An 18,641-nucleotide genomic window follows, 5' to 3' on the forward strand; every position below is an offset into this window, starting at 1 on the left:
GGAGCTGGATCAGAAGTGGAGCAGCCAGGAGAACAAGCAATTAAGGAGGGCAGAGCAGGCGGTGGTTTTGGCTCCCCCATGGACATCTTCGATATGTTTTTTGGAGGAGGAGAAAGGATGCAGAGAGAACGGAGAGGTAAAAATGTGGTTCATCAACTCTCGGTAACCTTAGAAGACTTATATAATGGTGCAACAAGGAAACTAGCTCTACAGAAGAATGTGATTTGTGACAAATGTGAAGGCCAAGGCGGTAAGAAAGGAGCAGTAGAGTGCTGTCCCAATTGCCGAGGTACTGGAATGCAAATAAGGATTCATCAGATAGGACCTGGAATGGTTCAGCAGATTCAATCTGTACACATGGAGTGCCAGGGCCATGGGGAACTCATCAGTCCTAAAGACAGATGTAAAAGGAAAAAAAAAAAAATAAAAAAGAAGAAGTGGAGCAGCCAGGACAGAACCAGCACCCGTATGGGATGCCAGCATCTCAGGTGCTGGTTTAACTTGCTATGCCACAACACTGGCTCCCCAAAAGATAATTTTTTCAAACCATATTTAGAAATTGTGCTTGGTTTTTAAAAAAAATCCCAACTGAAAACAATTGGGGAATTTTATAAAATAATGCCACATCTACAAAATGGGTATCATGTGGCTGTGGCTAAGTCCCAAGAGGTTCCAGCTGTCCTTGCTTCTTAGCTTGAGATGTGAGAGAGCACGTTCACTCCCTCTGGCAGGGAACACAGAGGTTCACTGCTGATCACCTCCTGCCTTTAGTCTGGAGGAGGCCCTTCAGAAGCCCTAATCCACGTCAGCACATCCCTCATTACACTTGGGCATGAACTTGCTGCCTGTGAAGAGCCTCCTCTCCTCTGAGACTGTACTGTTTCAACTGCAGGTGCCAAACCCTCTTGATTATACATGAAACAGTGCCCTTGGTTGCTTTCATGTATGTTTTATGAGGACACCTAGGCATGAATATTTACTTTAGCAGCCTGGAACACATCACTTTGATATTTGCTTTCTGCTCTGACTCACACTGAAGGGGGGAGGAGGGGGTGCAGCACGTCACGGCTCACCTGTTGTGGCTGCTGCCTCCTTCTTCCCCGGAGAGCTGAGTCAGCCAGGAAATGGGAGACATTGCCTTGGTGTGCATCAGCTAGCAGCCTGACACATCTTTCTGATGCAACACAAGTGTCAGCTTTCCTACACCATATGTCAATAAACCCCATCGGCTGGCTGTAGCCTGTTTGGAGTCCTGCGTACTGAGTAACTTGGGCATCCCTTTGTCACTGTGTCTCAGCTAGAATAACAGCTCCTCTGCTCTTTCTGCCTCAAGCCCCAAACTCTTCCATGTGCTCTTCCCACTAAAGTCAGGATTTATCTAGAAACAAGCAGATTCCCTAGAGCCTTGAAGGATGAGATCCAAATGCCTTAGAACGGCAGATTGAGTCTTCCCCGTCCTCTCATTTTGTGTATGCCATAGTGTTCTTCTCCTGCCATTCACCCTCGTGGTAATAATAGTAACTGTATTTTATATATACAATAACTCCTTGCTCATCCTGCATTTTAAGTGAAAAGCTCCTGTCGTTTCTGGAAGGTACCATGCTACTTCACAACCCCTAACCCATTGGCTTTCTGCAAATGCTTTTCCCCCTCTCCCCACTCGCTTCTCTGCCTTGTCAACCCCTGGCGACCTTCCAGACGGAGCTTGTGTAGCAACACCTCCTGAAGTCTTCCCTCAATTCCATCTACTTTAGCTATAAAAGGCAATTGGGTGGGGGAGGGCAGTGTTGTCATTGAGTGAGTTAAGCAGTCGCCTGCAGCGCCAGCATCCCATATGGGCACCGGTTCAAGTCTCAGCTCCCCCACTTCCAATCCAACTCCCTGCTAATATGCCTAGGAAAGCAGCAGAGGATGGCCCAAGAGCTTGGGTGCCTGCACCCATGTGAGAAACGAAAGGCAGAGTTACAGAGAAAGAGGGAAGCAGAGAGAGGGAAAGGGAGACTGAGAGAAAGAGAGGGAGAGGGAGAGGGAGAGAGAGAGAGAGAGAGAGAAGGAGAGAGGGAGAGAGGGAGAGAGAGAGAGAATCTTGCATCCACAAGTTCATTCTCCAAATGGCCACAATGGTGGGCGCTGGGCCAGGCTGAAGCCCAGAGTCAGGAGCAGAAGGTCGCCCAAGTGTTTGGGTCCCTGTCACCCACATGGCAGACCCAGAAGAGGCTCCTGGCTCCTGGCTCTGGGCTGGTCCAGTCCTGGCCATCGTTGCCATCTAGGGGGTGAACCAGTGGTTGGAAGGGCTCCCTCTCTCTCGGGAGCTCTGGCTTTCAAAATAAATAAATAAAAATCTTTAAAAAAATAAAGAAAGGGCCCTAGCTAGCACTCCTATAACAGAAAACACGTTAACAAAAGAAAAGTCTAACAAATTTTTGTTAACATGCATATGTACACAGGAGTCATATAAAATATGAAAACTCAAAGTTCTAGAGGATTAACATTTAAATATTCGCATCTTAATCCCCTGAACCTGTGACTTTTACCTCATTTGGAAAAGAGTCCGCAGATGTAATCAAGTTGAGGGTACAGAGATGAGGAAATCAGCCTGGGTTACCCCTGTGGACACTCCACCTGATGACAAGTATCCTTGTAAGAGAAAAGTGGAACAGGATTTGAGTCGGACAGAACACAGGACACATCTCCCAGAAGAGAGGGCCATGTGAAGGTGGAAACAGGGTGGAGTGATGAGGTGACAGCCAAGGAGAGCGGCAACCCCCAGCAACCGGAACAGGCAAGGAATGGATCTCAGCCGAAGCCTCTGGGAGGGGCTGTGGATTTTGCCTTGATTTAGGATTCCTGGATTCCAGCACCCTAAGAGAAGAAATCTGTGTGTATGTGGTTTTTTTTTAAAGATTTGTTTATTTTATCTGAAAGTCAAAGTTACACAGAGAGAGATGAGGCAGAGAGAGAGAGGTCTTCCATCCGCTGGTTCACTCCCCAATTGACTGCAGCGGCCAGAGCTGTGCTGATCTGAAGCCAGGAGCCAGGAGCTTCCTCCAGGTCTCCCATGTGGGTGCAGGGGCCCAAGGACTTGGGCCATCTTCTACTGCTTTCCCAGGCCATAGCAGAGAGCTGGATCGGAAGTGGAGCAGCCGGGACTCGAATTGGAGCCCATATGGAATGCCGGCACTGGAGGCCGTGGCTTTACCCATTACACCACAGCGCCAGCCCCGTCTGTGTTGTTTTATACCATCAACTTAGTGATAATTTTTTTTAGGCAGCCTCATGAAACTCACATACAACCTCACTAACACTAAAAATGAGAGAGCAGTACTACTTAATTTGTAAGTTTACTATGAGAATTAAATGAATTCATATATATATACACATATAAAGGTTTTATTTATTTATTTGAAAGGCAGAGCAACTGACAGAGAGAATGTGTGTGAGAAACGGGGAGACAGAGAGAGAGAGAGAGAATCTTCCACCGGCTGGTTCCCTCCCTACATATTGGCAACAGCCAGGGTTGGGCCAAGCTGAAGCCAGGAGCCAGGAACTTCATCCAGGCGCCCATGTAGGTGGCACCTGGTACAAGCAGGGGTACAAGTACTTGGGGCCTTTATCCGCTGTTTCCCACACACATTAGCAGGAAGCAGGATCAAGACTCAAGCTGGCATGAGTTATGGGATGCCCGTCATCAGTGGTGGCTTGACCCACTGCGCCCCAAGGCTGGCCCCCAAGTCTGTATATCCTTAAAGCTCAAGCCGAGCGCCTGCACGGAGAAGCCTACGTGAACGTTGACTACAGAGAACGCTGGTGTCCACGCAGCTTGCTGGACCGGGACTGCTGGACACCACCACGCAGAGCCTCTCGCCAGCTTATGAATTCAAAGTCTGGAGACGGTGACAAGGTCGAGAAGAAGGTACCGCAGGTCGGTGTCCCCTAACGATGGGGAAAGTTCCGAGAAACGCACCCTTGGGCGGTGTGGCTGAGAACATCGGAGAGGGTACTTACAGAAAGTTCGATGGGACCGGCCGCTGGACACCTGGGCTGTCTGTAGAGTCGTCGTTGTACACGCGGGTCAGCCTGGACCCGATCAACCCGCCTGCGCCGCATTACTGTATTTAACCTAAAAGTTCTCCCGAGCCTCAAAATTCTATGACAGGAACTTCAATACCCAATGCATTGGGCTCCTTGCTTCTCTGTTCCTTGTCCCTAAACAATCCTATAATTCCTAAACGCAAGTTAGAATGGACTGCAGAGACCACAGGAGAAAGTCACTTCAGTTGCCTCTGCCGGGAGTCTAAAACCCGGAGTGCAGAATTCCCAAACCGGGGCCTCACGCCCACGCCCCCTCACATGCAAAAAAACTACGATCCCCACAAGGCTTTGGGCCCCGGGGTAGATTCTAAAAGGGGCGGAGTCTAATGGAGGGTCGTTGGCCGATTCCATTGTTCCGAGCAGGGGGACTCCTGGGCGGAGTTTGGGAGCTACCGCCTTCCGATTGGTTGTAAATAGAATGGGCGCCCCTCACGCGGTTGGTGCGGTCCGGGGGGGTAGGGTGGGACTCGGGTCGCCGCTCAAATTTCCCGGGTCGGGAGCGCTGCGCCTGCCGGGAAGTCACCAGGACGGTTACCCACAGGTTCACGGCGGGGGCGGGTGGGCTTCGGCATGCAGACCACCGACCTGGGCAACAAGGAGAGCGGCAAGATATGGCATCGCAAGCCGTCCCCGGCCACTCGAGACGGGTAAGGCAGCGGCGGTGGAGCGCGGGCTGGGGAGGCGGGCGGGGGCGGGTCCGCGTCTGTGGAGCGGCGCTTTGAGGGGCAGTGTCGGGAGGGTTTGCGGCGGGTGGATAGAAGTTCGCGTTCCGGCCGGGTCCCTGGCTCTGCCCGGCATCCCTGGTGGGGTGGGGGACCTCAGGAAGCTCTGGACGCGTGATCCTCGGAGACCTTCCGGGTCCGTGGGATGCAGCCTGGCCCGGGATGCGCCTAGCAGGAGGCAGGTGCGCCCTAGGTGCACGTGGGAGAATTTGCGTTTCTGGTGTGTGGCTTTAATGATCGCCGGTACGGAGTGCGTGCTCGGATGCCCTGCGGGCACCAAACAAACTTCCGGTGCCCTGGAGTTTACCAGTGGCGTGCAGGATGGGGGCAGGGAGTTACTCTGCAGTGCAGGGGCAGCTTGGAGCGCAGTCCGCGCCGCTTCTGAGTGTGTGCGGGGTTAGCTCAGCCTGCCCCCACCCACCCCCGGCCTCAGGGGCACACTTTGCTCCAAAGAGGTGCTATTTGAGTTTTAATGGCTGCGCTCAGCGCGAGCTTGTTGCTTCTAGAAAGACCTGGGATTTCATGGTCTCTGCTGCATTGCTCCCAGGCTTTTACCCTAGTGATTTCTTTTCCTTAATCTTTTGCTTCTGGACTAACCAGAAGACTTAGCACGGTGCTGAATGTGATATCGGAAATGACCCCCTAAAATTATCAAAATGTGGCCCCTGAAAGTTCCCCAGAAGTGCCCTCTGGGGTGCCACGTATGTTAGCAGGATTTGGGGTGCCACATGATATCACCATATGCTTAAAGTCAGGGTTCTTCTGGTTTTTTCGTTTCCAAATTTGGAGTGTATGGGAATACCATTCCTCCCTTTGCTCTAGACATGAAAGTTATCCTTTAACTCCGTAAGTATTTCCTACCGTTAGAAAATATCTGGACACATATGCAAGATTCAAAAAAATGAATGGAGCGTGTTCGTGTTCGATGTCTTTGTTTCTTCCACTAACACATGGCTTTGGGGTCAGTCCGTGGTGTTGGGAGAGAGGCAAAGAGCACGGGCAGTGAAGCCAGGTGGGTTGTGTTGGGAGTGTTCATGGACCAGTCCTGCGGCACCGACCTCATCGGCCGCTGGGTGTGCTTGGCTCAGGTCTGGTGTTCTGGAGAAGGCATCGGATGCAGGGCCGAGAGCGAGCCCGAGAGACAGGGCACTTTCTCTGTCACTCTGCTCCTTAAATAAACAAATCTGACAAACACACGTGACATGGAATTTACTGTTCGTTTGTTTTTAACAGAATTCTAGTGAACATCATTCACAACACTTCTGAGTACCATCCAAAAGTTTTGCGATTTTTGAATGTGGCTTTTGATGGTTCAGGAGATTCCTTCATTACTGGGGATCATCAAGGAAATATCTATGTTTTTGACTTGAATGGAAACAGGTGAGCAGCTACTTTGGATATTTACCTTGTTTAACAAGTTATTAATTCACCCCTCCAGTGGCTTTTATTCATTATTCACTCAGGAATACTGAGTTGGACTGCAATGCAGACACCTTGCAAAACACAAGTAAGTGCTGAAGGCAGAAAATAGGAAAGGATAGATACTGCTCGATTCTTTTAGGAAACTAAAGTGCTAATCTTAATCGTATTTTTTAACAATAGCTTATTCTTTAGTTTCATTACTGCTAACTTATCAGTGGATTTCTGATATCATTGGGCAATTTAGAAAGAACACGATTTCATTTGTACATTATTTGTTACATCAGAGTAGATCTACGACTTTAAAGATTTGATCTTCACTCTTGCTCTTCCTCTCCTTTTTTCTTGTGGAGCAGTTTAGTCCAAAAGCAATTAGGTGGTTGGTGTGTGTGCAGTGGGGCTAGGTGGGGTGAGAGAGCTGCTGTGGTCTGAACACATATGGGTAATCAAGGAAAGTTAGTTTAATACAGGGGCTGGGATCAAGTAAGTAAATATATTGGGAATACTGAGAGCCATGCTTCCCACTGTTGGAAGACGATCTTACAAATATGGAAGTGGAAAACCAGGAATGAATGATATGGTGTTGGATTAGGATTGGAAATATCAGCGTGCACACGTGGTTTGGGCTGTATATTCACACAGAAGTATGTAGGGGTATGGATATGAGAATGAGTGAGTTATAGGTCCATGTGCTCCCTGTCCTTGTCCTTTCAAAGGACCTGGGAGCGACACCATGCCAGTGGCAGTGAATGCGTCTAGTGCCCAGTTCTTCTGTACTCTTCTCTATTGAAAGGAGTCAGGGTCTTTGCAGAAATAGCCATTTTCAGAATGGGAATAAGGAAAAAGCAGAATAAGCCTGTAGCATTTTATAGCCACAGAGGAAGACTTGTTCAGAGGATGCTGGGGATGGGTCCAAGGAGACCGATGCCAGCCCGGAGGAGCTCCCTCTGAGTGTACTGGAGAGCCTCAGAGCAGCAAACCACACAGTGAGAAACTGCGTGATAAATAATGGTAGAAAGGGGTCGCAATCCGTTGACTAAAATCAAAGTCCATGGGATCATGCTGTAATAGTTTAATGAGAAATGGGGTGTCAAACAGCATTTAATTTACCAAAATGAAAAAATTATTGATTGATTCCCTGGACTTCACCCTCAGTGCCTCTTAGTATCAGGAGGTAAGCAAGTGAAAGCTTACTTTTGCCACTCTCCTTGTCTTTTACCAATTTCCTTGTCTCCTTGTGTGGGACCCTGTTCTTATTCTAATTACTCAGCATCCTAACTTCTGAGAAAATAGGTCGCCTCCAGCTTGCCTTCCTTCTCCCCCATGGTAGCTTCAACCCCCACCTCTTTGTTACCTTACTCATAAAAAGGGGTGCTCTTCCATCGTGCAGTACCTCTCCTAGACTTTGGACCACGAGCGTCTTTCTTATTTTATCTGTTGTCCCATTTTTCTATCTATTATAGGGGAAAGAAAATAATTTTCCTACTCCCCTTCTAAATTCTTGGCTGGGACCCCTGTGACAAAAGACAAATTAACAAGTTGTTGACTTGTATCACAACGTAACACACGAGAGTATCCAGAAATGAGAAGCTCATAGAGGCGACTTAACCTCCAGCTTAGGTAGCAACTTGCAAAGAAGAGCAGGGGCGTTTTAGAGGTGTGACAGTCTTAATTTACAGCAGATTCCTGGTGGCGAGGATGGGGGGAGCTAACGGTGGGTGAAGGCTAGACAGTAAAGTTTGTTCTGTGCAGATCTCTGGTGCCATCCCCAGGGAAGTAAGGGCCTAAAGTCGTCTGTAGTGACTTTGTCCTTTCTGATAGGGAGGGGAGGGGGCATGCCTTTGGATTGTCCTTTCTGATAGGGAGGGGAGGGGGCATGCCTTTGGAAACGCAGACAAATTCATTCCGACTTTCAGGCAAATAGGCAGAGGGCAGAGAGCTTTTCTTGTATACGCTTCTCAATTGCTTTCAGTTTAAAATGCTCTTTATGCCAAAGTGATAGATTTGGGTTGGCTTATCCTGCCTCCCTAACTATAAACATTCATGGCAGTAAGTGGTAGAGGCAAGACATGAAATTAGACTTGATTTTAAAGCCCGGTATCCCAGGCTCCTTCAGCACTTCCCAGCTGCCCAACACACTAGTCTCAGGTCTCACTTTACCAAGGGACTGCGTGTGTTGACTTCTCTTCTACCCTTTTGTCCTTTGGCTTCAGGGTACGACTCTGCTTATTTCTCTTCCACTCTGATAATTTTTCTCTCTGTTTTGCTGGCTCCTCTTCCAGTGGCCACCAGTTTAATGTGCTACTCAGATACTTGTCCTCATTCTCTTCCTTCCATATTCCGGGTCATTCTCTTTGCTGATCTCATGACCACGGAGCCCAGGCTTCAGCCGCCATGTAAACGCTGCAGACTCGGGCGTTTTCTGCCTCCTACTACTACTTCTGCTGCTCCTGGAAATCTAGATGTGGCCTCAGTAGCCACTAGCTATACGTGGCTCTTGAGTCCTTAAACGGTGGCTAAGTCCAAACAGATATGTTGCAAGTGCAGAATTAAAATACACCCTGGATTTTGAAGGCTTAGTGTGAACAGAAATGTAAAATTTGATTAAATGTTGAAGTGATAATATTTTGGATACATGCTGAGTTAATAAAAGAGAACTGAGATCAATTTTACCTGTTTCTTTTTGCTTACTAATGTAGCTCCTAGAGAATGTTAAATTACACATATGGCCCATATTGTATTTTTTTTTAAGTTAATTTATTTATTTGAAAGGTAGAGTTACAGAGAGGCAAAGGCAGAGTGAGAGAGAGATCTTCCATCTGCTGGATCACTCCCCAAATGGCTGCAACCCTGGAGCTGTGCCAATCTGAAGCCAGGAGCCAGGAGCTTCCTCCAGGTCTCCCACACGGGTGCAGGGGCCCAAGGACTTAAGCCATCTTCTACTGCTTTCCCAGGCCATAGCAGAGAGCTGGACAGGAAGTGCAGCAGCCAGGTCTCAAACCAGTGCCCATAAAGGATGCCAGCACTGCAGGCGGTGGCTTTACCCTCTATGCCACAGCTTCAACCCCTGACATTATATTTATTTTGGATAGCATGGCTGTAGATGTTTTACAAAGCCCTTACACTCAACATGTTTATTTATTTATTTTTTTAATTTATTTGACAGGTAGAGTTATAGACAGTGAGAGAGAGAGAGACAGAGAGAAAGGTCTTCCTTCCATTGGTTCACTCCCCAAATGGCCGCTATGGCCGAAGCTACGCCGATCCAGAGCCAGGAGCCAGGTGCTTCCTCGTGGTCTCCCATACGGGTGCAGGCGCCCAAGCACTTGAGCCATCCTCCACTGCACTCCCGGGCCACAGCAGAGAGCTGGACTGGAAGAGGAGCAGCTGGGCCTAGGACCAGTGCCCATATGGGATGCCAGCGCCGTAGGCAGAGGATTAACCAAGTGAGCCATGGCACCGGCCCCTCAACATGTTTAAAATGAGACTTCTTATTTTCCACCCCAACCTGTTCCCCTCTTGCCTAAGCTCAAAAGCTTAATTTTTTTCTAAATTAAACTCTGCATTGGCACTCAGTGTACATTCATGACAGCCTTGTAAAGTAGTCATTCTTCATTATAGAAATTCTTCATCTTTACGCATGAGAAGTTCCTGATTCCTCCCTCTTCACTCTGTGTTTAGTGCATAGCGAGTCTCTCTCTGCTTCACTTTTGGAATCCCTTGTATCTGTCCTTTCCATTTTGTCCCCGTGTCATTGGTTGAACCCCTCTGTTAGCTTTCTTTTTAAAATATTAATTAATTAATTAATTATCTAAGAGGCAGAGAGAGTTCAAGGCAGAGTTTACTTCCCAAGTGCCTCCAACAGCTAGGGCTGAGCTAAGCTGGAAGACAAGAGCTGCGAACCCAATCTCTGTCTCCCATGCAGGTGGCAGGGACTCGGCCACTTGAGTCATCCATCACCTGCCACCTCCCAGCGTCTGCAAGGCCCGAAGCTGGGATGGGGAGCTGGAACTGGGTTTCAGTCGCTCAGCCGTGGGACAAGGGAGTCTTAATCGTTAGGCCAAATACCTCCCCACCTCTACTAAGTCAGTCTTAATGATCTTCTCTTCTTCCTTGTCCCTCCAGCCTGGCATTGGTGCCAGAATCCTCTTCCTAAAAGACATGCCTGAACTTGATTTTGTTATGCTAAAATCTGCAGAGGGTTTCCCTTTTGTGTAAATAAAGCCCAAACCCCTTAATGCATCACCTGACAGCCTTCAGTAGCTGTCTTTGGCCTAGCAAAATGGTAGCTCCTTTTCCTGCCTTTCGGTTTCTTCATCTCTAAGGAGTCCTGCAACATACAGGTTAGCATTATTGGCAGAATTTCTGATACTAACGCAGTGATCTCTTAATAGGTTTAATCTTGTTCAGCGAACAGCACAAGCTTGCACAGCTCTGGCCTTTAATCTTCGTAGGAAATCCGAATTCCTTGTGGCACTAGCTGATTATTCTATCAGATGTTTTGATACAGGTAAGAAGTCCCCCTGTTTGTCTTGTGAAACAGATCAAGTACTGCAAGGAATGTTCCGGTCTCTGCAGGTTAGGGTAGAGTTCTGCAGGGCTGCCTGTACTTGAGCCAGCCCAGGCTGGGGCATGTAGGACCATCCTCGCTGCACACTGGCTGGCTACCAATTCAGGGTCGCTCCACTACCCTCCTGTTTCACATTTTCCTAGAGCAACCCAGAGGTCTCAGGAAAGCACTTAGGATTATAGTTTTAATATAGCGAAAGGATTGACTATACTTAGGCCTGTAGTTTTAATATAGTGAAAGTATGCAGATAGAACCAGCCTGAGGAAGGGGCACTTGAGGTGGAATGTGAGAGGCTTCCAGCAGGAGAGCGCTCATTGTCCTCAAGGAGGTGGGGCTCTCCCAGCATCATTGTGTGGCAGCCTGCACCACGTATTGCTGAACCAGGGAGGTCACCCAAGCTTTGGACCCGAGAGTGTTTCCTGAGACCCTGTGTCACAGGCATGATTGACTGCGTTATTTTCCACGTAGTTGAACTCAATTTCCAGCGCTCCTCTCCTCCCGAGGCTGATAGTGCATGACCCAAAGCCCCAACCTTTTAATCACATGGTTGATTGTTCTGGTATGGCTAGCCCCCTTCCTGTCTTCTTCTTCTTCTTCCTTTTTTTTTTTTTTTTTTTTTTTTGAGATTTATTTATTTATTTGAAAGTAAGAGTTACACAGAGAGAGGAGAGGCAGAGAGAGAGAGAGGTCTTCCATCCAATGGTTTACTCCCCAACTGGCCGCAACAGCCAGAGCTGAGCTGATCCGAAGCCAGGAGCTTCTTCCCGGTCTCCCACATGGGTGCAGGGGCTCAGGGACTTGGGCCATCTTCTGCTATCCCAGGTCACAGCGGAGAGCTGGATTGGAAGTGGAGCAGCCAGAGGTTGAACCACCGCGGATATGGGATGCCGGCACTTCATGCCAGAGCGTTAACCCACTGTACCACAGTGCCAGCCCCTCCCCTCTTGTCGTCTTAGCATAAACTATAGTCTCCTCTGATCTGAGAGACCCACCGTGAATAACAAAATTACTCATTCCTCTTGGTAATTCCAGGGTTTGGAGGTTAACCCCAGGAGCCTGGACAGAGGCCAGACTTCTGTTTGAAGACTGAATTCCTTACTATTCTGATATAATAACAATGCTTTTGTGTTTGTGTGTATAAATCCCGTGTGTTTTGTGCCCCGTTAGATATATTAAAGATTTGTTTGACTTATTTGAAAGGCAGTTACAGAGAGAGACAGAACTCTTCCATCTGCTGGTTCACACCCCATATGACTACAATGACCAGGGGTAGGCCAAGCCAAAGCCCAGAGCCTGTGACTCCATCTGGGTCTCCCATGTGAGTAGCAGGGGTCCAAGTAACCCAGCCATCCTCTGCTGTTTTCCCAGGTTCATGAGCAGGGAGCTGGATCAGAAGCGGAGCAGTCACAATTGGAACCATTACTCATAAGGGATGCTCGCATTGCAAGTGGTGGCTTATGCACTGTGCCACGATGTTGGCCTATCAAATTATATATTTTTAAATTGACAATGCAGAGTTATGTAAACTAAACCTCTTACTCTTTTTTTTTTTTTTAAGATTTATTTACTTATTTTGAAAGAGTTACAGAGAGAGAAATTTTGCATCCACTGGCTCACTCCCCAAATGGCTACCAGTGCCAAAGCCAGGAGCCAGGAGTTTCATTTGCACTTGGGTGGCAGAGGCCCAAAGACTTGGGTCACCCTCTGCTCCTTTCCCAGGTGCATTAGCAGGGATTGGAAGTGGAAAAGCTGGGCCTTGAACCAGCACAGATAATGACTGGATTCTGGTGGCACATGCAGTGGCGTAATCCATTGTGCTATCATGCTGTCCCCATGTGTAAAGTCACAGTAATTCATGTTATTATCCCTGTTTTGCAGATGAAGAAACTGAGGCACAGAGATAACTTGCCCAAGGTCCCATGGTTTGAAAGCAGAGGAGTCCAAATGATGGCCTTGGTGGTCCAGCAGCAGAATCCTGACTTTTTTTTTTTTTTTTTATGATTTATTTATTTGAAAGGCAGAGTTACAGAGAAGCAGAGGCAGAGAGAAAGAGAAAGAGAGATCAGAGTGGGGGTTGGGGGGTAGGGGGTCTTCCATATGCTGATTCACTCCCCAAATGGCCATACTGACTAGGGCTGGGCCAATCCGGAGCCAGGAGTCAGGAGCTCCTTCCAGGTCTTCCACATGGGTGTAGGGGCCCAAGGACTTGGCCCATCTTCTACTGCTTTCCCAGGCTGTAGCAGAGAGCTGGATAGGAAGTGTAGCAGCCAGGACTCGAACCAGCACCCATATGGGATGCCAGCACTGCAGGCAGCAGCTTTACGCACTATCCCACAGCGCCAGCCCCTGTACTTCTTTTTTTGCTAACAGCTTATGCAGTTATCCTTCCTAGACTGTGTTATGGTATCCTTTTACCTTATTAAAAAATCATATATTTAAAACCAACACCTAACATTTCACTCTGTAGATGTTTACAGTACATAATTATTTATTGTATTACCTATTATTGAACTTCTAAGCTGTTTGCAGGTTTTGGTGTTAGAAAGAATGCTAGAATAAAAATTCCAAAACAGTTAAATCTTTATGCTTACCTGTGATTGCTCTTCTCAGGTCCCACCGTTCTCTCCCTCTCTTCGTAGTTCCATCTTATAGTCTCGCCTGTCTAGTTGAATCCCCTCTCTCAGTAATCGCCTTCCTTGGATGTTGTCTGCACCCCCTAACTCCCCATCACCTCCCTCTTTCTTGCCCTGTTGTGCCAAATGCTGCTTCCTCACCACACCATGGATAAATCCTGCTCTTGCTGCCCCAGCCCAGGCTGTGACTGCTGTCTCCTAGGCCATTAGTCACCCCTGATTGTTGAAATCCTCTTTGTACCTTTCATCCTGCTTCTTGGTGGCATATATCGTTTGGGATTGCTTTAAGAATCCTAGTGTTCTTACTCTTTCCTCTCTTGCTTCTCCTGTCTTTTCTGTTTCTTCAGTTTCTTCTGCATTCTTTTAGTGATTCCTATGCTTTTGGATTTTTTTTTTTAAAGAGTTTGTCTTATTTACTTGAAAGACAGAGATACAGAGAAAGGTAGAGGCAGAGAGAGAGAGAGGTCTTCCATCTGCTGGTTCACTCCCCAAATGACCACAACAGCTAGAGCTGAGCTGATCCAAAGCCAGGAGCCAGGAGCTTCTTCCGGGTCTCCCACGCAGGTGCAGGACCCCAGGGACTCGGGCCATCTTCTGCTGCTTTCCCAGGCCATAGCATAGAGCTGGAACAGAAGTGGAGCATCCAGAACTCGGACTGGCACCTGTATGGGATGCCAGCGCTGCAGGCTGGGGCTTTAACCCACAGCGCCCGCCCCACTTTTGGATTTTTAACCAATTTTTCTTTTTCTTTTTTTTTTTTTAAAGATTTGTTCTTTATTTATTTCAAAGAGTTACAGAGAGAAGTAGAGACACAGAGAGAGGTCCTCCATCCACTGGTTCTCTCCCTAGATGGCTGTAACGGCTGGAGCTATGCCGATCTGAAGCTAGGAGCCAGGAGCTTCTTCCAGGTCTCCCACGTGGGTGCAGGAGCCCAAGGACTTGGGCCATCTTCCACTGCTTTCCCAGGCCATAGCGGAGAGCTGGATTGGAAATGGAACAGCCGGGACTTGAACCGGTGCCCATATGGGATGCCAGGGCTTTAACCTGCTGTGCCACAGCACTGGCCCCAATCAGTTTTTCAAAAAATAGTCAACATCGTTTTGTTGACTTTTTATTCTGCTAGTTCACATTGGAAAATCATGACTTCATTTCATAAAAACAGGGGATTTTATTTTCCAACTTGAATTTGGAAGTACATACTAGCTAGAAGGGCAGTACTTTAAATTTAGCTTTATGAAAAATTCACTTTACCCTGGCTTTTCTCATTTCACTGAAGATGAATGAAAAATTGATCATTCACAAATGTCAACCTTTGCCCTGGTGTTTGGAAAGCATTCTTGTTCCACTAGGGAATTTGTCAATTCCTCTGGCTTTAATTTTGCCCTACTTTGTATCTTTATTTTTCTCATGTTTGTATCTTATTTTCTGATTATTCTCGGCTCCATCTTTCTGGAGCAAAGATTCTGATCACAAAAGAAAAACAGGCTTTCTGTAGAACATTTGGAAACACACAGGAAAATGTAAATAGAAAATAATGGCCTATTATTTGTGCACGGATGACAGTCATGAACAGTTTTTGGAGGTTTCCCTGCCGTACCATTTTCTCTGCTTAGACTACCCCTAACACAGGCACCTCAAGGTCAGTTTTCAGAGTCAAACCTAGCTTTTTCCTGCACTGCTAATTCTGTTCCTCCTAATGTACGCCTCACGTCAGTTGAGAGTGTCACTGTCTGTTTACATAGCTGAATTAGAATCACTCTTTTTTTTTTTTTTTCTGACAGGTAGAGTTAGACAGTGAGAGACAGAGACAGAGAAAGGTCTTCCTTCCGTTGCTTCACCCCCCAGATGGCCTTTATGGCCGGTGTGCTGTGCTGATCCAAAGCCAGGAGCCAGGTGCTTCTTCCTGGTCTCCCATGGGGTGCAGGGGCCCAAGGACCTGGGCCATCCTCCACTGCCTTCCTGGGCCACAGCAGAGAGCTGGCCTGGAAGAGGAGCAACCGGGACAGAACCGGCGCCCCAACTGGTACTAGAACCCAGGGTGCTGGCGCCGCAGGCGGAGGATTAGCCTAGTGAGCCGCGGCGCCGGCCTCACTGGATTCTTAATTCCTTCTTTATCCTGAAACATTGATCTGATCCCTAAGTCCTTTGATGTTTCTCCCTCATAGCTCTTAAATTTGTTCGTTTCTCCACTGCCGCTCTCTGTATTTAGACCTTCATTATCTCCTGCCTTGGTTATTGCAGAAACATAAATTAATCTTCTTGTCCAACTTCCTTTGCTCATTCAGTATACCCACCAGCTATCCTCAAGGTGCTCTTTCTAAACCACGGACCCATCTGTTGTTCTTCTGCATAAAACTCACCCGGAGGACAGAGCCCAAACTTCATAACATCACAATCAAGACTGTTCTTAAAATTCCCGTCAGCCTCCCCTCCCAATACCTCCCTGACACACATGTGGCTAGCGTGATGCGCTTTATCAGCTGGCCGTAGGCTTCCGTTTCTGTAGCTGTTAACGAAGGTGCCTCATATAATACCCAGTCATCAGTTGAAGCTGTTCATATAGTATTTATATAAAGTGTTATTTATATATTTTACCCACGTAACAATTTTACTTTTTAACACAGTCACCAAGGAACTAGTTAGCTGGATGAGAGGACATGAATCGTCCGTGTTTTCCATCTCTGTGCACGCATCAGGGCGATATGCCATCACTACTTCTTCTGATACAGCACAGCTATGGGACTTGGATACCTTTCAGAGAAAAAGAAAGCTGAACATTCGCCAGTCGGTGGGGATACAAAAGGTCAGTGAGAAAGCACGTCTTGATCTGTTTGCTGCTTAGGATAGTTTCTTGGTCAGTAGGATTTATAGATGATATAAAAATAATGGTTCATTTTGTCCCACAAACTTTTAGCTGTGTTTTCATAACCCAGCAACCAGCAAAGCAAAATGGCCAGCACACTTAACATGTTGTCTGTGACGACAGTTTATAAGTTAATGAGTTGTTTGTTTCTTTTTAAACCATGCCAGTGGATCTTCAGTACTCAGGATAGGTTTTGTTTAGTTGTTGGCTTTTGTCTGGTTTGTAACCTCCCCAGCATCCATATTATTGTGATTTTGAGTTTCAGATATCCAGCAGATTTGTACGAATTTCAGAGTGAGGGACTGGCACTGTGACGTAGAAGGTTAAACCTCTACCTACAGAGCCGACATCCCATACAGTCTATGGTTTCAGTCCTGGCTGTTCCAATTCCGATGCAGCTCCCTGCTAACGCGCCTGGGAAAGCAGCAGAAAACCAACAAATACTTGGGCCCCTGCACCCATGCAGGAGACCTGGAAGAAGCCCTTGGTCCCACCCACTTCAGGAGTGAACCAGCAATTGGAAGATTTTCTCTTTCTAACTTTACCTTTCAAATAAATACATCTTTTAGAAAAAAAACTTTTTTTAAGATTTTATTTATTTCAGAGGTATAGTTACAGACAGTGAGAGAGAGAAAAATGTCTTCCTTCTGTTGGTTCACTCTCCAAATGGCTTCAACTGCGCTGATCCGAAGGCAGGAGCCAGACGCTTCTTCCTGGTCTTCCATGCAGCTGCAGGGGCCCAAGCACTTGGGCCATCTTCTACCAGGCCATAGCAGAGAGCTGGATTGGAAGTGGAGCGACCAGGGCTAGAACCAGCACCCATATAGGATGCCGGCACTGCAGGCGGAGGATTAACCTACTGCACCATGGCACTGGCCCCAGAAAAAAAATCTTTTTGTTTGTTTGTTTGTTTGTTTTTTGACAGACAGAGTGGACAGTGAGAGAGAGAGAGAGAGAGACAGAGAGAAAGGTCTTCCTTTGTCGTTGGTTCACCCTCCAATGGCCGCCGCAGCCGGCGCATCGAGCTGATCTGAAGCCAGGAGCCAGGTGCTTCTCCTGGTCTCCCATGCGGGTGCAGGGCCCAAGGACCTGGGCCATCCTCCACTACACTCCCAGGCCATAGCAGAGAGCTGGCCTGGAAGAGGGGCAACCGGGACAGAATCCGGTGCCCCGACCGGGACTAGAACCTGGTGTGCCAGCGCCACTAGGCAGAGGATTAGCCTAGTGAGCCGTGCCGCTAGCCCCAGAAAAAAAATCTTGACAGTGAACATACGTGTCCCCACCATCTTGAGAATACCATTAATGTATTTTATATTTCCTTTATGTACTTTACATGTTTCTATATTATGGATGGAGCTATCCAACTTTCTGTTTCTCTGCTTATTAATTCTTCGTGTCTCTCGTTTAAATTCTTTGTGTCTGTGTGTTTTAAAGCAAATTGTAGACATCAATGTTCTCCATGAGTACTTTTTTTTTTTTCTTTTAAGATTTATGTATTTATTTGAGAGGCAGAGTTACAGAGAGAAGGGAGAGACAGAAAGAGAGGTCTTCCATCCGCTGGTTCATTCCCCAGATGGCCACAACGGCTGGAGCTGGGCTGATCTGAAGCCAGGAGCCAGGAGCTTCCTCCTGGTCTCCCACATGGGTGCAGGGGCCCAAGCATTTGGGCCATCCTCCACTGCTTTCCCAGACCATTAATAGGGAGCTAGATCAGAAGGGGAGCATTCGGGACTCAAACCGATGCATGTGTGGGATGCCAGCACCACAGGCAGAGGCTTAACCTACAAAGCTGGCCCCTCTCTGTGAGTACTTAACCCTGTTTTTAATGAACTAGTGTTCAATGTTTGTTAATGTAAAATTTACGTGTAACAAAGTACATAAATCTTAAGTATTCGTTTGTTAAGTGTGACAAATGTGTAGACCTTGGTAACCTGTGCAGACATAGCATCACCACCAACCCAGAAAGTTCCATTATTTCCTACCTGGGTAAGCATTACTCCTTAGCGTTTTGCAACTATAGATGGGTGTTCCCTGTTCTAAAATTTCATATAAATAGAACTGTTTGTAATAGTCTTAGGCTATTTTCACTCACCAAAATGTTTTTGAGATTTGTCCATGTTGTATGTGTTCCATTTTACTGCTGATAAGAATTCCATTGTGTAAACATACCACCTTTAATATACCATCTTTTAAAAAAATCCATTTCTTTTGCTTTTTAGTTCTTTTTTTTTCCCATTTGTTTAGCCAACTACTGTTTTCAGGAGTATATGAGTCTCCCATGTGATTAATTATTTTGCTTCAGGTTATATTATACACACAGCGTTGCTTTTAATTTCTTGGTT

At 47.1% G+C, this 18,641-nt stretch overlaps 1 protein-coding gene across 37 annotated transcripts in view; it reads left to right on the forward strand.

Annotated features, from left to right (window-relative positions):
• The first annotated feature begins 4,410 nt into the window (after window positions 1–4,410).
• The window catches only part of TBC1D31 (TBC1 domain family member 31), a 64,248-nt gene continuing 50,017 nt past the window's right edge, over window positions 4,411–18,641 (forward strand). For 4 of the 37 annotated variants that reach the window (XM_070075446.2, XM_070075447.2, XM_070075448.2 and 1 more), the window contains exons 1-4: window positions 4,411–4,739; window positions 6,048–6,194; window positions 10,628–10,743; window positions 16,061–16,239. In XM_070075446.2, the coding sequence (XP_069931547.1) occupies window positions 4,663–4,739; window positions 6,048–6,194; window positions 10,628–10,743; window positions 16,061–16,239 (519 nt within the window). In that variant the 5' untranslated portion in view covers window positions 4,411–4,662. Of the gene's footprint in view, window positions 4,740–4,908; window positions 4,997–6,047; window positions 6,195–9,399; window positions 9,680–10,627; window positions 10,744–16,060; window positions 16,240–18,641 lie in introns of those variants that run through there. The other 33 variants (XM_089335668.1, XM_089335676.1, XM_089335672.1 and 30 more) reach the window with 23 other exon arrangements.

This window comes from Oryctolagus cuniculus, chromosome 6, assembly GCF_051225735.1.
Source record: "Oryctolagus cuniculus isolate XC-2025 breed Fujian yellow rabbit chromosome 6, ASM5122573v1, whole genome shotgun sequence".
NCBI lineage: Eukaryota > Metazoa > Chordata > Mammalia > Lagomorpha > Leporidae > Oryctolagus > Oryctolagus cuniculus.